At 46.8% G+C, this 16636-nt stretch overlaps 1 protein-coding gene across 1 annotated transcript in view; it reads right to left on the bottom strand.

The window, feature by feature from the left end:
* Nucleotides 1-16636, bottom strand: part of Otop1 (otopetrin 1) — a 28627-nt gene that overhangs the window by 10654 nt on the left and 1337 nt on the right. The window contains exon 2 of the mRNA XM_006985621.3: nucleotides 4169-4305. Coding sequence (XP_006985683.1) covers nucleotides 4169-4305 — 137 coding nt within the window. The remainder of the gene's footprint in view (nucleotides 1-4168; nucleotides 4306-16636) is intronic.

The following is a 16636-nucleotide window of genomic DNA, read 5'->3' on the forward strand; positions in this document are numbered from 1 at the left end:
AGCAGCAGAGAAGCTGACTAGGACAGATGGCGTCTAAACAATGTGCACATGCCTAACCATACACACACACACACACACACACACACACACACACACACACACAAACACACACACACACACACACACACTCACGCAGCATGCACACACAAGAGCGTGCTCCTGGTGTGACCAGAAGTCTTGCCCTGGCAAACATGGTACCTCACCCCACACTGGCCAGATACCCTCTTCTATGCTCTGCCACCCTGGTCAGAGCACCAAGCATTACAGGGTGAGGTCACAGGATTTCTGCAGTAGATGAAGGACTGTGTTTGACTGAGGCTATCTGAAGCAGATGGAGGGTAGCATTTGACTAAGGATATTGTTACAGCAGCATTGAAAGACCAGAACTCTATTGAGACTGTTTAAGGAAAAGCATTTCCTCCTAGCCAAGGGAACAAATTCTCTTGCCTGGATGGAGAACTAACATCCCAATCTACCCAGAACATAGGCATGAACCCAGCTGCGTCCATCAATCACCTGGCCAAGGACCACCCCTCAGGAAGGTGGATTCACTTTACACCATGCTAAACATATGGGAGGAATAGTTATTCCCTTAATGAGATAATGTGCTTTTCCTTCCCAGAATCCCCACCCTCTGTGCGGTCACCATGAGGGCTAGGTTAAGTTTACCCATTTTTCTGAGTTACTCAGAATAACTTTTTTTTAAGCCTCATGTCCCTTCTTTTGGCTATTTTTTGGCTCCTTCACTCTTTCTCTGGTCTGCTTCTCTATGCAGCTGCTTGTCTGCCATGTGGCAGCTTGCTAACCTCAGTAGGCATGCTTTTCTCTCGTCCTCTCCGTATCCCTTCTCCTGGCAGCTGCCAAGACTTGCAGCTTCCCAGCTCTGTTGTTTCCCTTTTAAGTTCTAATAAAACTGTCTACAAGCTTCCTTCTGAGTACTTCCTTCATTTCTTTATTAATGAGGCTAAGAGCCCTGAGGGGGGACCCTAATTTACCCAGAAATATGCGGTACCCCAGATGGAGCTCCCCAAAGTTTCCAGCAACCATATCTAAGGTAGGTAGAAGATTAAATTTGACTGAGAATGTCTGCTGCAGGTACATTTGATCAAGAGTGTCTACTATAGATGAATCTACATTTGACTGAGGATGTCTACTATAGATGAACTACATTTGACTGAGGATGTCTACTATAGATGGATCTACATTTGACTGAGGATGTCTACTATAGATGGATCTACATTTGACTGAGGATGTCTACTATAGATGGGGGGTTGCATTGGACTGAGGGTATCTACGGTGGATGGGGCTACATTTGATTGAGGGTATCTATTGTGGATGAGGGGGGGGCTATAACTGATCAAGCTACCATCACCGTGTCCCAGAGGTCAGCTGTCTTAATCTAAACACATCTACAGTCCTGGAAGTTGAATGTCCAAGTTCAAGATGTCAGCAGAGTTGGTTTCTCCTAGGGCCTCTCTCCTTACCTGTAGATGATACCTTTCAATGTGAGACCTCACATGGTTGTCCTTCTGTGTGTGCCTGTGTTCCAGCTTGCCTTATAAGGACACATGATTTATTGGGTCAGGGCCACCCCAGGGACTCCCTTTTCCTCTGAAAGGCCCAGTCCTCCACTATTGGCACAATCTAAGATGCTGAGAAGCAGAATTCATCAAATGGACACAACAGCTTTTACCTGTGAGGCAGCCCCTTCCCCTTCATCCCCTCGCGATCTCCCAGCCTTTCCCACCAGTCCACCACCAAACCAAGCTGCCCAAGCTCCTCTGCTACCTCTCCTCAGCTGCTCTTGCCTGGGATGGCGTGTTAGAAGCATTCCTAATCCTCTGAGCTGTCTGCGAACCCTAAGATGTGTGTGAACTAGAAATGTCTTTGAACAGAAGATGATTTCCCTTTCCTGGGGTTCAACACGGCTTCAGAAGGGTCTTTTCAAGCTGTAAGTCCAGAGCATCTGAACGGTAAGTTTCACTGAACCAAGTTCATAGTCCCCCAGGGTTCCTTGGGAGGAGGAAATATCTTTGCTTCTTGTCATGATATAAGCAAATCTCTGGTCTTCTCTGAGCTCCACTGACTTCCTCAGAAAACCACAAGGCTTAATTCTATCATCTCTGTGGACAAACCTGGGGGACATTACATAAAATATGCCAGGGACAGGAAGACAGACAGGAGCCCACCAAATTATGGAATCTCAAAAATGAAGACTTGAATACACAGTAGAACAGAGACTGAGTGGGGCAGGAGTGGGATGATGCAGGCAAAGGGCCCAAACCGGCAGGCATGCAGGACGGCTGTCTTGAGGGCCGATGGCCAAGATAAGGGTTACAGCGGGATATTGTGTGGTCTACTGCAGGCTTGCTGGCACTGCCTTAGAGGTGCTCTCCCCACTAATAAGACCAAGAAGGGAAACCGAGGCACCAGATATAGCAATTTTCTTGACTATAACATCTCCCAAGTGTACATATGTGAAAACATCATGCTATACACCTTAGATATATAAAATTTTTAAAAAAAGAGTAAAGAAAAGATTGATGACCTAGCATCTGTTCTTGTGTTAAAATATGCTTGCTATTGATTAGCACACTAACTGGACATAGCTATGCTGTGCAGTGCACTTCCCACACGTGCAGTGTGCAATGAGCACATAGAGTCATTCTATGTGTGTGTGCGTGCATGTGCGTGTGCGTGTGTGTGTGCATGTGTGCGTATGCACACGTGTGCATGTGCACACTTGTGGAGGTCAAGGGAAAACTTTGTGGAATTGGTTCCAGGACCTGGACTCAGGTCTCCAGGTTTGTACACGCGTGCCTTTAACGGCTGAGCCCCTTTGCTCGTTTCTTCGTGTTGAGAACATGCCGGCTCTACTAGTTACTTGGAAATACTCAGTTAGTCTCTGCCACCCATCATTGCCCCTTCCCTCCACTGTGCTGTAGAACAGTAGACCTTCTCGCTCCTCTCCAGCCACCCTCTGTACCTAGTCGCTGTCCTCTCGCCAGCCCTTACACACCTACAGCCTTCCCAGGCTCTGGTAGTCACTATTCTTTCTGCATTTCCACACAATCAACTTTTTACTGTCCTTGTGAGAGCATAGTGTCTGTCTCTCAATGCCTGGCTAGCTGGGATGTGACTCGGTTGGTAGAATGCCAGCCTAGCATACATGAAGCTTTGTGGTCAGTCTCCAGCACTACATAAACAGAAGTATTAACACACAGGCCTATCGTCCCAGAACTTCAGAGGTAGAAGCAGGGAGATCAGGAGTTCCAAGCCTTCCTGGCCAAGCTGAGCTACATGAGCTCATGTCTTCATCCTGGACTGATTTCATTTCATGTAACATCCTCCAGCTCCATCATGTTGCTGCCTGTGGTGGAATTTCACTATTGCTATGGTTGAATAGTATACTATTGTGGATACATAGCATCTTTCCTCATCTATCCATCAACCAACACTGTATTTGTTACTTTGCATCAAATGGAACCAAAATTCTTGACAGGAAACTGCTAAAAGGAGGAAGGATTGTGTGGGTGTCCCCTCATGGTGTTTATGGTGGCAGGAGTGTGTGACAGAGGCTTGTCATATTATGTCAAACCAAAAAGCAGAGAAAGGGACAGGAACAAGGCCAGACCCAGTGGTTGTGCTAGTAGCCATCAAAATCCCAGCCAAGACCTACCTTCTAGGTCCATCAGCTGGGGACAAGAACTCAACACAAGAAAACACTTTCTATATCCTCAAGTGCTATAAAGATACTGGCCATGATTTTCCCTATCAGAGTAACTCTCAGCCACTGAAGAGCCCCACTAAGGCCAGGTGCCGCACTGGGGTCTATCTAAGACTCTCTGCAGTCAGGGGGTGTGTTTTCTGCCCGTGAGCTATGCATTCAAATGGCATCTATCAAATCCTTACTTCTTAAAGAAACAAAGTTCATCGTCCGTGCCGAAAACAAGAACCTCATAGTGTTGTAAAAGGTTCCAGCCCACAAGAGGGGAAACAAAAGAGTCCCAGTGTTCCAGAGAAGCGCCTGGACCAGCTCATGATTCCTGATGGGAGCCACAGAAATATCCTAAATTGGGCCCTGCCAGCTAGCTGTGTTGATGCTGTGGTTTTTTGCACACGAGCTGCCCAGGAGCAGAGGCAGCATGAAGAAGCACCAATGGCTCACCTGCAACAGCGTATGCACTGCATGGGTGACCGGGAAAACACCCTCTGTGGCTGACAAGCACGCAGAAAATCCAATGAAGTATGCGACTTTCAAGCATCCCAGGATGACGGTGATGAATGCGAACAATGTGATGCTTCCTGGGCAGGAGAAACGCACATGTTTTAGCATACACAGTGTCATCCCAAGCAAATCATGTCAACTCCAGAGCATGTGGGTGAACGGGGCCAAGACCACACAGTGGGAAACTCAACACCCACAGGCAAAAGTATGAAACGGGACCTTCCATTATCCTGCACGCAAATATTAACTCAAAAATTCTATCAAAGCTAAAAGAGGCAAAACTATTTAGGAAAAATGTAAGAGAAAGCTTCATGAGATTGGATCCGTCAATGTATCAAAATGAAAAGGTGTGTGAACCACAGAACATTCTCAACAAAGAAAGAGAGCACCAAAAATGGGAGGGAATATTTGAAAATTACCTTTTGTGGTGATTTGAATGAAAATGACCCCCATAGGCTCATGGTGATTGGCATTATTGGGAGTTGTGGCCTTGTTGGAGTGGGTGTGGCCTTGTTGGAGGAAGTGTGTCACTGGGGGTAGGCTTCGGGGTTTCAGGAGGCCAAGCCAGGCCAGGTGTCACACTCTCTTTCTGCTGCCCACCAATCCAGATGTAGAATTCTCAGCTTTCTCTCCAGTACCATGTCTGCCTGCATGTTGCCATGCTTCTTGACATGATGATAATGGACTCAATCCCTAAACTCTAAGCCAGCCCCAATTAAATGTTTTCCTTTATAAAAGTTGCCATGGTCATGGTATATCTTCACAGCAATAAAACCCTAACTAAGTCACCTTTCTACAGAGCCATCAATATCTACAGCATACAAAGACATCTGCAGAGTGAAACTAGCCAAAGGAATTTGAACAAACATTTCTCCAAGGATGATACAAAAACAGCCACAAAGTACAGGAAAAGGTTCCCCCCAAATCACTAAACATTAAGGAGAGGCAAGCCAAGACCAAGAGACTATCTTAGTTAGGGTTTCTATTGTTGTGAAGAGACACCATGACCATAGCAACTATTATAAAGAAAAAAAAAAACATTTAATTGGGGTGGCTTACATTTTCATAGGTTTAGTCCTTTATCATTATGGTGCGACATGATGGCATGCAGGCAGACATCGTGCTGGAGAAGTAGCCAAGTGTCCTACATCTTGGCTTGCAGGCAACAGGAAGTAGTCTGGGACACTGGACGGTATTGGTATCTTGAGCATGCCCGCCTCCACAGTGACACACTTCCTCCAACAAGGCCACACCTCCTAATAGTGCTCCCTTTGGGGGCCATTTTTTTCAAACCACCACAAATAGCAAGTCATCCCTGCTAAGATTGTTAAATACTATTTAATAATTTTATGTGTATGTGTGTGTTCCTGGGTGTATGACTGTGCACCATATGTTTGCAGTGCCTTCAGTGGCCAGAAGAGGGCATCAGATCCCTTGGAACTGGAGATACAGATGGTTGTGGTGTCCTGAGAACTAAATCCTGGTCCTCTGCAAGAATAGCAAGTACTCCTAACCCCGGAGCCATCTCTCCTGCCCCTAAGATAGGTACTATCAACAAACAAACAACAAGGTCTGGGTAGAGGATGCCGTTTGAAGCATTTTCCTGGCAAGCATGAGGACCTGATTTCAGATCCCTGGTACCCACATAAAAACTGGGCATGGCCACACGTACCTGTAATCCCATAGACAGAGAGATGGGAAATTTGCTTGCTGGCCAGATAGCCTTGCCTATTTGGTGAAGTAGTAGGCTAGTCAGAGACCCTGTCTCAAGCAAGGGGATGGTACCTGAGGAGTGACACTAAAGGCATCCTCTAATCACATACATGCTTCCACATATACACAAACTCCTATGCACAGGAATACTCCACACACACACACACACACACACACACATAAAAGTAAACTAGAAAGTTGACTTCTTAAAACTCAATAGGAAGAGCATCTCTACTAGCAATCAGAAAAGGTGCCGGGTAAGGTGAAGAGTTAAACAGTTTTTTATACTATTAATGATTTTGACTGGAAAAACCCACACACATATAGAGAAGTCTGGCCAGGAATTACAAAACCCCTTTGGAAGGTGCTGGACAAATGCAACTCTGAGCAAGAAAAGCAGCTGTGCCAGACATATGGGTAGTGCCCAAGCTCCTGGGCCCTCCTGGCATCAATGGCCTGACTCACATGTCCTCTCCCACGCACAGAGGAAACTGGATCACATGAGCTGGGCATTGGGAAACCAAGGTGAGAGCCAGGCAGGAGTGATCGCATTACACGGCCGTCAGAGCCACCTCTGGGGAAATGCCACAGCCCAGCTCACTGTTGCCGCTCAGAGCCCTATAGAAATGATGAGAAGTTGTGTTTCGTGAATCCTGGCAAACCCCCAGTGAAATCAGAACCTCGGTCAGAGTGGAGATTCAATCCCAGTGCTTTTAGAGTGGCTGATGAATACAAGGTTCTTTCTGATTTAGAAGATAAATAATAATAATAATAATAATAATAATAATAATAATAATAATAATAATAATAATACCACGTGAAGCATCCTGGTTGGGTGGCCAGAGCCGAGCCCTGAGCTATGGGATATCCTGGGTACCAGACAGGTGTGTGTGTTCCTACATGTCATCTCCCTAACCCTAGACTTGATTCCCCCACCTATTAAATGAAGACCGTCTACAGTAGTGGTGTACAAACCTGAGCATGCATCAGAATGCCCTGGAAAGAGCACTGATAAAGCTCCTGCTGCTGTGCTCCATGCTGGTTTCTAACTCAGTAGGTGTGAGATGGGGGTCACAGTATCTCTAACAAGTTCCCTAGTGGGTAGATGAGGTTGTTCTGGGGTCCCAAAGTGCTCTAGAGTGTCTCAGTGATTGACAATGCATTTGTTCTGCCATGAAACCCTCCCTGGCCCTCTCAGTCTGAAGTCCTCCCTTCCTTCCAGGTACCCACTCACTCATCTACTGAGGTTTCTCAGACCTACAGTCTGAGGTCTCTTCCCATCTGGGTTTGGTTGTAGATTGTGTGTGTCCCAAGGTTCGTGTGCTGGTAGCTCACCCTTCAGTGTGATGATGGGCGGGGTAGAATCTTTAAAAGGAGAAGCGGGGAGAGGATATTACTCCATCGGGACACACACAAAGTTGGGTGGGAAGACAGGGAGTCGATCTGAGAATATGAACAAACTACATTGTATGAAATTCTCAGAGCTAATAATTTTTTTTAAAGAGGTGAGGATTAATGGAATATATTTAGATTACTGGAAATGGTCTTTAGGAAAGACTAATATAGTTCTCTTGGGGCCCTAGTTTGCTCTCATGAGAGCAGGTTGCTATGGGGAGGCCATCCACATGCTTAGCCCTTTCCATATGCCACTGGCCCACTTTCTGCTCTTCTGGGCTGCTACGACACAATAAGGGGATCTTTGATAGGATGCTAGCCCCAGGCTCTTTAAACGCTCCCAACGACAGAATCATGAGCCAAATAAACCTGTTTACATTAGAAAGTGCCAAGTCTTGGGCATTTTGTTACAGCAACACAACATGGAATAAGGTACCTACTCAAGGATAAAGAAAGAGAGTGGCGAAGAAACAAATATTCACAAGGACAGCATTGTACAAATTAGGATATCGACGAAGAATAGAGGGTGAGCTGGCACTAGGCTTCTCTTGTGCAGCTTAGGAGACCAGAAAACAGTAAGAGTTTCTCAAAGAAAGTCCATAGACCTGGCTTCCAGCTGAGGTGTCATCTGTCTGCTGGGCCAGAAGAGAGAAAGTTGTTGAAGAGAGACAACATACAACTCCTTCTGCAATGAACTTTTGCACATCAACTGTGAGTCAGTCACTGTCCTGGGCATGGGGGGGGGGTATGAAAGTCAGTAGAAGAGGAGAGGAAAGCTTCTTGGGGAGCATCTACACATTAGAGGGGAAGACAGAAAACCAGGATGTACAAAGAGTGGGTGGAGGTGCTATGGACTGGAAGGGATGTGGTGCGGGACAGAGAGTGAGCTACTAATGGAGGTGGTCAGGAAAGGAGTCTCTGAGGGAAGCTAGCTGAACAGAGAAGAGCAAGGAGCTATGTGATCTGGCCAGCTGTCTGACAAGCCAGTGAAGTAGTTGGAAGAGAGTTCAAAGCGGGAGAAAGGGAAGGAAGAACAATGGTGACCAATACACTTTGTAAACGCTTGGAAGTGCACTGGGTGGGAGGGAAGGATGGACAGATTGACAGATGAACTGAAAAACAGACAGAAGGATGGGTTGGTGGATGAGAGACTAGTCAAGGAGAGAGATCGTTTACTAGATGAGATGCTGAGTTCAAATGACTGGAGATAAACTGCCTGGGGTGTGGGTGGCTTGTTCTGTGAAGACAACACACAGAGTAAACATCTGGAAGGCGGGGTGCTGTCTCTGCAAAGCTCACAGGTGGGAGAAGGACCAGATGCAGAAGAGAAGAAAGGCTTTGAAAGTCTGGTGATTAGAAAAGAAAAGTTAAGGAATGTAGAGGCAGCAGGGACAGGAGATCGAAGAAGCAGATGAATCTGGATGGTCCGGAGAGGCAGGAGGCACAGGCACATAACAGAACAGGAGGCAGGTTGACTTGCTGGAGCAGGCATTTAGTATTTTTTTTTCTCCAAATATAAAGAGAGTCACATGCCCTAGATTATAAGACAAGAGAAAATTAGACAGACTTGAGGCTTGTGGGGCAGAAAAGAAGAAAATTCCAAGTGCTCAAAAGAAAAGAAAAAAAAAGGCAAACATGAAGAGATCCAAGATGACCTGGTGTAGGGAAGTGGAGGGTGATATGATCCAAAATACATTGCATACATGTGTAAAATTATCAAAGAACAACTTAAAAGTACGGTAATTCTAAAAGGTAAGCATGAGGGATAATGTAAAATATAATCATTATTATCGTAAATAAAATAGAAGCAAGAGTCAGGTATGGAAACCATACAGGAACCCAGAACTGTCTCATTTACCAGGAAGCAAGGTCAGAAAGGCTGAATTAGAAACAGAATGAAAAAACACGCTCTCTCCATGACTAAGTGGTTAGTGATGGAAATTTAAGGGTGGGCGAGGGGAAGCGGGCGACACAAACAGAAAGTGGGAAGGGAATGCTACTATCAGACTACACGGAATTTAGAACAAAGAATCCTTCACATTATGAACAGTAAGACAAAGAGCATGAGGAAAATCTTACAGTGCACAAAGGCTCAGTACTAGAACTTTTAGCCAGGTATGGTGGTGCACATCTTTAATCCTAGCACTCGGGAGGCAGAGACAGGTGGATTCTCACGAGTAGGAGGTCAGTCTGCTCTACATAGTGAGTTCCAGACCAGCTAAGGCTGAACAGTGAGACCCTGTCTCAAAAAACAACGACAATAATAATAATTTGCTTTTATATGTAACTGCTACTAGTTAAAAATAGAGCAGAAAATTTCAGAATTAGACGGGCCAAATAGACAAAATATTTGAAACCACAGAAGAATCAAATCACTCAATTTTCCCTCTGTGTAAAACTTTGCCTCATCTGAAAACAGAGCATAAAATTTTGCTGTCTATAGAACACTGAAAAGTGTCAATCATGGGCGGTGGTGGGGCACGCCTTTAATCCCAGCACTCGGGAGGCAGAGGCAGGCGGATCTCTGTGAGTTCGAGGCCAGCCTGGTCTACAGAGTGAGTTCCAGGAAAGACAAAAGGCTACACAGAGAAACCCTGTCTCGAAAAACCAAAAAACAAAAAACCAACCAACCAAACAAACAAACAAAAAACCTTTGCTGGGCGGTGGTGGCGCACACCTTTAATCTCAGGCTATGCAGAGAAACCCTGTCTCGAAAAAACCAAAAAAAAAAAAAAAAGTGTCAATCATGCCCTAAGAGGCAGTAAAATGGAACATGGCAGAGAGGCTGCCTAGCTTCAAGTCCTGTTTTCTCCTATTTATTGATTGAGATATTGGGCATTTATGTAACCTCCATGCCTCGGTTTCCCGATCTGTAATACTGGATAATAATCATAATGCCTCCCACAATGCCTTGGGGTGCTGAGAAGACTCAGTGAGTCATTCCATAGAATCCCCTTGGAACACCCAGAAAATTCTATAGTTGGGATTTTACCATCAGTCCCCTCTCTTCATTACACCAAAAAGGAAAACCTAATGAGTTAGAATAAAGTTGAAAAGCCCCCTAGGAGGAACTGATTGGCCCAGTAGGTAAAGGCACCTGCCACCAAGCCTGACAACCTATGTTCGATCCCAAAGCCCATATGATAGAAAAAGAAAACCTGCTTCTTCAAGTTGTCCTCTGACTGCCACATGCATGCTGTGGTAGGCACACACACACACACACACACACACACACAAATGTATATATATATATATATATAATTATTATTATATTTATTATATAATTAATATATATAATCAATTAACTATATTACTTGACAGTAATCCGGGAAATGCCCAAGATACCCAGCCTCATTTCTGCTACTGGGCATCAAAGACCCTCCTAGGAGTCTAGGATAGTGAACCCTAGCTTCTTTCAGATGGACAGTCCCTGAGTCTATTCCCTGGAAGGACACTCCCCAGTGCATCATGACTAGTCATCATCTGGCCGCAGCTGGACATGCATGCTGGGAAGCTCACCATCCCTCACAGTATGTCATCCAATGTAGTGGCTATTGCTTTGGTTAGAGAGTTCTTCCTTATATTGAACTGCAGTCAGCCTCTAAGAGCTTTCACCCTCTTCCCTGGAGCTTCTGGCATCATCCACCCATCCATCTACTCACTCACTGTGGTGGTCTGAAAAGATATGGACCCCATAGGCTCATATATTTGAATGCTTGGTCGCTAGGGAGTGGCACTATCAGGAGGTGAGGCCTTGTTGGAGGAAGTGTGTCACTGGAGTGGTCTTTGGGGTTTCAAATGCTCAAGCCCGGCCCAGCATCTTTCTCTCTTCCTGCTGCCTGCGGATCTAGATGGAGAACTCTCAGCTACCTCTCTAGTACCATGTCTACCTGCATGCTACCATGCTTCCTTCCATGATGATAATGGACTAACCCTCTGAAATGTAAACCAGTCCCAAATAAATTCTTTCCTTTATAAGAGTTGCTGTGGCCATGGTGTCTCTTCACAGCAATAGAGCATTGATTAAGACACTCACTCATACATCCATTCATACATTCCCCCATACATCAGCCCATCCACTCACCCATACATATATGTACATATACACCTACACATCTATTCATCTACCCATTCAATTACACATACATCCACCAGTCCCATACATTGACCATACATTGCCCCATTCATCAGCCCATCAATCCACCCATCAACCACCCATCACACATAGTCTCCACTGATTCATTTAATCTACAGACACTATCTGGTCCTCATTATACATTAAGCCTGATGCTGGATCTCAGGACACCATGGAGAGTACATTCGGGAAGTGCCTGAACCTTCAGGAACTCACGGTCTGTTCAGCCTGACAAACAGTAACTGGATAATACAATCTCCTGCAGGACTGGTGCTGGGCAGATGGTGAGCTGGTGTCATGAGAACAGCAACCCAGGAGCTGCAGTTAGCTTAAAAGTGGCAGGAGAGGTTTTCCAGGTGAGACTTGTTTATTAAAAGTGGGCTCTTCCAAAGCTCACAGATGAAGGCCTATAGCATGTCCTACTGTGGGACTGCCACATACTGCTGTCTTCTGGACTCAACATCCTTTCTTCTTCCCCCCAGGAACACTGTCCTACAAACCCCTTTGAGACCCCTACACTCTTACTTCTTTCCAAAGAATGCTAAACCACATCTAGGCTTTGGGCCGTAAGAAAATGAATGCAGGCTGGAGGTGCAGCTTGGTTGGCAGATTATTTGCCTTGCATGCACAGAGAACTGCTGCTAATCCCTAGCAGTGCATAAGCCAGGTGAGAGAGTGCATGCCTGTAATCACTTGGAAGGTGGAGGCAGGGACATCAGGAGTTCACAGTCATCCTCAGTACATAGGAAAGTTGAGGCCAGCCTGGTATGCACATGAAACCCTGTCTTTAAAAAAGAAAAGGGAAAAAACGAGAAAAGAGAAAGAAGAGTGAAAAAGAATGGAGGGGAGGGGAAAGAGGGGAAGGGAAGGAAGGGGGATGGAGCTAGCAAGACTCATCAAAGCTTCAGGATGAGTCTCAGAATCACTGCCGCTTTCCTCCTCTGCACCCATCTCCCAACCTCAGCTGGGTACACCTATCTCCCTTGTCCTCTTTCTTAATGTGATGGGTCCCCATGAATCATGGGACAAAGCCAAGGTCTGGTACCTGTCTTTTTGAGTTCCACATTAGTGGGTCTCGGGATCACTCCCGAAGCCCCCAGTCTCCTCCAGACTCCTCGTCTGCCCCTACCTTGTACATTATACTCATGACTCATTTGTTTCACAGTAATAACATATTTACTTCTCTCAGAAGCTCTTCTAAGCAGTTTGCATGCATGCAGTCCCTGGTTCTCGTGCCAACTTGATGTAATAGACAACAGCGTAACCCCATTTTACAGATGAGGAAACTGAGGCAGACAAGCAGAGCTCCATGCCCTGCCCAGGAGGCATGCTTCCATCCATCGCTGTCTGACACCCTGCACTGTCTCCTCTCTTCTTGCCCTCCTCTGTCCACTCTGAATGAGCCATGCATCTCTCCATTGCCAGAGACCAGCAGTGCCAGGCAAGCAGAGTGGACTCTCAGTCTAAGCCCCTGAGTAAAAGTCATTTTGAGACGTTGCCCAGCAAAAGTCCAAGCAGAGCAAGGCTTCCTCCCCACTGTGCAGGGTAGGCATCCAAGATCCTCCTGCTCAAAAGACAGAGAAAGGGGGAGAGGGGAGGTCACCTGCCTGTTATCTGTACTGTCAAACTGTCACACCACCTACCCCTGGGATTATTTCCAGGGACAGAATATTAGCCTCCTCTGAAGCCTTGTCAGCATCCCCAGGCAGTGGCAACACCATCTCAAGATCCTCTAGACATGGGAAACTCCACCCTTAAGGAAAGAAAGCCACCACAGGAGCACACATCCATCTCGGGGAAGTTTCCAGAACAGCCAAATCTACAGAGGCAGAAAGCAGACTGAGGGCTAAGGGAAAATGGGATCTGATCCACGGGGGTCTCTCTTTGAGATGTGTGATGACCCACCTGACACACTCCAGAATGACCTGAGAAGGGTGTCTCAATGTGGAATTGTCTAGATTGTGGGCATGCCTGTGAGGGATTTGAGTTAACTGAATTTGGAAGACACAGCCTGAATGCAAACAGCACCATTTCATATGCTTGACCATGGGCTAAATGAAGAGGGAAGAGAGAGAGAGAGAGAGAGAGAGAGAGAGAGAGAGAGAGAGAGAGAGAGAGCTGAGCACCAGTATGCATGTATTAATCTATTGTTGTTTTCTGCTTTTGAGCGTAGATGTGAAGTGACCGGTTCTTTCAAAGCTCCCTATGTTGGGCTTCCCTGGACTGTAATCTCAGACTGTGAGATTCTGAGCTAAATAAACTCTTTCTACCTTAAGTTGCTTTGTCAGGGCGATGCCATCACAACAATGGCCAAGGACACCAAGGCAAAGTGGTAAGAGCTCTCCAGCTGTGGAACTGGCGGCAGGCAGTCAACAGTTAATGAAAAAGAGGTGCTGAATTTGAAAGAGAGCAAGGAAAGATATATAGGAGGATTTGGAGGGAGGCAAGGAAAAGGAGATGTGGAGTAATTATGCCATAAACTCAAAATATAAAAGACATAAGCAGCAGCAGCAGCAGCAGCATTATCATTGGCTTTGTTTGCTTCAAATGGGAGAACTGAGGAACTATCTCAGGCAGGGACATGGGCTCGCTATGCCATTGACAGGGACAGAAGCCCAAGCAAGCCAGAGTGTCTGGAGGAGTTCTGCCTGCGGGAAAGCAGGGCTGTGGACTAAGATAAGCCACCATCCTGAGATGCAAAGTGGAGTTCGGGGTGTTGTCTCAAGCTTGCCATACCTGTGCTGAAGTCAGCAGATGACAGGCAAGACAGACAGCAAGGACAGCCTAACTGCCTCTTCTCTCCTTCCTCCCCCTCCCTGGGTTCTTCTCCTCCACTCCCTATCTTTCTTCCCTTCTTCTGTTCATGGCCAACTTGCCTGATGACACCATCACACACACACACACACACACACACACACACACACACACACACACACACACATTTTCAGTGCGTCACTGAGGACAGCCTCCTTCCAAGCAGGAACCACTGCATTTTCTGCTGACACCTCTGCAGCTTGTCCTATGACCACGCCCGGACTAGCCTTTCATAGGCAGCTCACATCTGTCCCCTTTCCTCTGGTCCATTAGGAACACTGATCTCAGTCCCCATGCCGCCTATTTCCAGGGATGGCCTGTGGTAGCATACTGGACAAAGGTCTGGAAAAGCACAAGTACAGATGTGCCTCGTTTAAAAGCAAACACTGTGAAAATCTGAATTGTAAAATAAATTCGGGGGAGATTCCCCATCCCCAAAGTAGCTGTAAGTGACTGTAAAGAGTCTGGCATTCCAAACACACTCAATAAGTACAACTGTAACCTTCACTCCAGAATTTGTGTCCAAAGTATCTCTGGTCTTGAGACAGGCAAAAAACAAGGGGGAAAAGCTCCCAGCTTCACCACATTTGGAGTAGGCTAGCAAGGAAAGCGGGAAGTGGTGATTAATGATAAGAAGTCTGTTCACTGGCTGCTCAGGAGGCAGGCACAGCTTCCTAGGCTACAGTCATCCCTTCTAGAGGAACTCCTTCCTCAGTCAGCAAAGGCAGAGAGGGTCATGGTGCAACATTACTACCAATTACTCAAGTGGGTCAGTATTTTGTTACTGCTAAGGAAGTATTTCCTCCCTCACAGGAAGTAGAATGGAATATTTCCTGCTCAAAGAGATGCCTTCCAGACAAGCCAAGCCCCACAACTTTCCATGGAAAACCTCAGGGCCTGGAGTTCTAGGGGCAGCGCTTGAGGAGTGCTCCATCCCAAAGCATCAGCCTCAGGACATGCCCACACGCCCGCCCACCCACCACCCACCCTGTCTCCCCACCCACACGACCCACCACCCACCCCCACCAGTCCCATAGAGACAGGGCTGAGATTCTGCTACAAACTTGTCTTTCCAGCTAAGAGTCCAAAGGAAACCTCAGACCCTACCAGGGCCAGGGTGCTTCCTCTTGACACCTTGGTATGGTAACTGTCTTTTTGCTCCCAAATGAACCCATCTGTTCATAGGGATGGCCAGGTCATAGCAAGCTGCTTTCCCTCAACATCTTCCCGCCCCTCTCCATGAGATACCTATGATTCTTATCCAATTCATGTGAGAGCTAGGGCTCATAAAGCTAAAGGAGACAGAAGTGGGGAGTACAAGCTGTGTCTTCCAGGGCCAACAGCATTTGCACAGCACATGTGCCTCATCAGAATGGCTACGTCACTACGGGATGACTTCCAGAGGGTCCACGCAACCTACTGTGTGATGTTCTCTCAGGTGTTACCTGGGATCCATCCCACAGAGCCCATGTTGATTCCCCCTTTCTCTGTGGTATCAGACTCCCCCAGGACCCCACACTGGCCCTTACAGTCCCCTAGGCCAGCCTCTTGGGATTGCTTGGCGTCCTGGCCTCCTCCTGGGCATACGGACACCATGAGCCCTCTGTTGTCCAACTGACCTCCCTCTTTTCTCCTCTCCCGTCTCTGTTTTCCTTCCCTCCTCCTGGGTACCATTTCCTGAGGGTCTGCCCAGCTTCCTGTGTGCTATTCTCTCTCAGCCTAATCGACTCCATCTCTCCATGGTGTCTGAAAGACATGGAGCTGGTCCACAAGGGAACCTTGGTCTGTGCTCTTGCCCTGCTTCTCCCTCTGGCTTTCCAACTTTAGGAAATAACAAAACCAGTCGGAGAGAAAAGGAGGGAAGAATGGAGGGGAGGATAAAGGAAGTGAAGGAAAGAGGAAGGGGCACCAGAGGAAAGAGACTAGAGGAAGGAAGCAAGAAAGGAGAAAAAGATGGCGCAGGAGAGGGACAGGAAGTGAGGAAAGAGAAGAAGTGAAAGTCCGGAGGAAGGGGAGAGGTAGAGGAGCTGAAGGAAAAGGAAGAGGAAGCGAGTGAGGAAGAGAGGATGCTTCTGGAAAGAAGAGGCAAAATGTCAACATCTTGGGTAAGAGCGCCAGTATTGTCGGTTTATGTTACATTGACTGCCCCCTCGCCATTCATAATTCACCAACCCGTGAGCTCCCTAAAATCTCCATCTGGGAGAATTTAGGCAGTTTGTGGCAGTGTACAGTTTTCCTGAAGGCAAGATAAACTGATCTCTGAAAGTCTCCATTCAAGGCAAGAGGGTGAGCCCCATGGCCTCGATGAAAGGGCCCAGGGGGCGGGGGGAAGGGTTACACCTTTGAAGTGC

The sequence above is a fragment of the Peromyscus maniculatus genome, chromosome 10, assembly GCF_049852395.1.
Source record: "Peromyscus maniculatus bairdii isolate BWxNUB_F1_BW_parent chromosome 10, HU_Pman_BW_mat_3.1, whole genome shotgun sequence".
In the NCBI taxonomy this organism is placed as follows: Eukaryota; Metazoa; Chordata; class Mammalia; order Rodentia; family Cricetidae; genus Peromyscus; species Peromyscus maniculatus.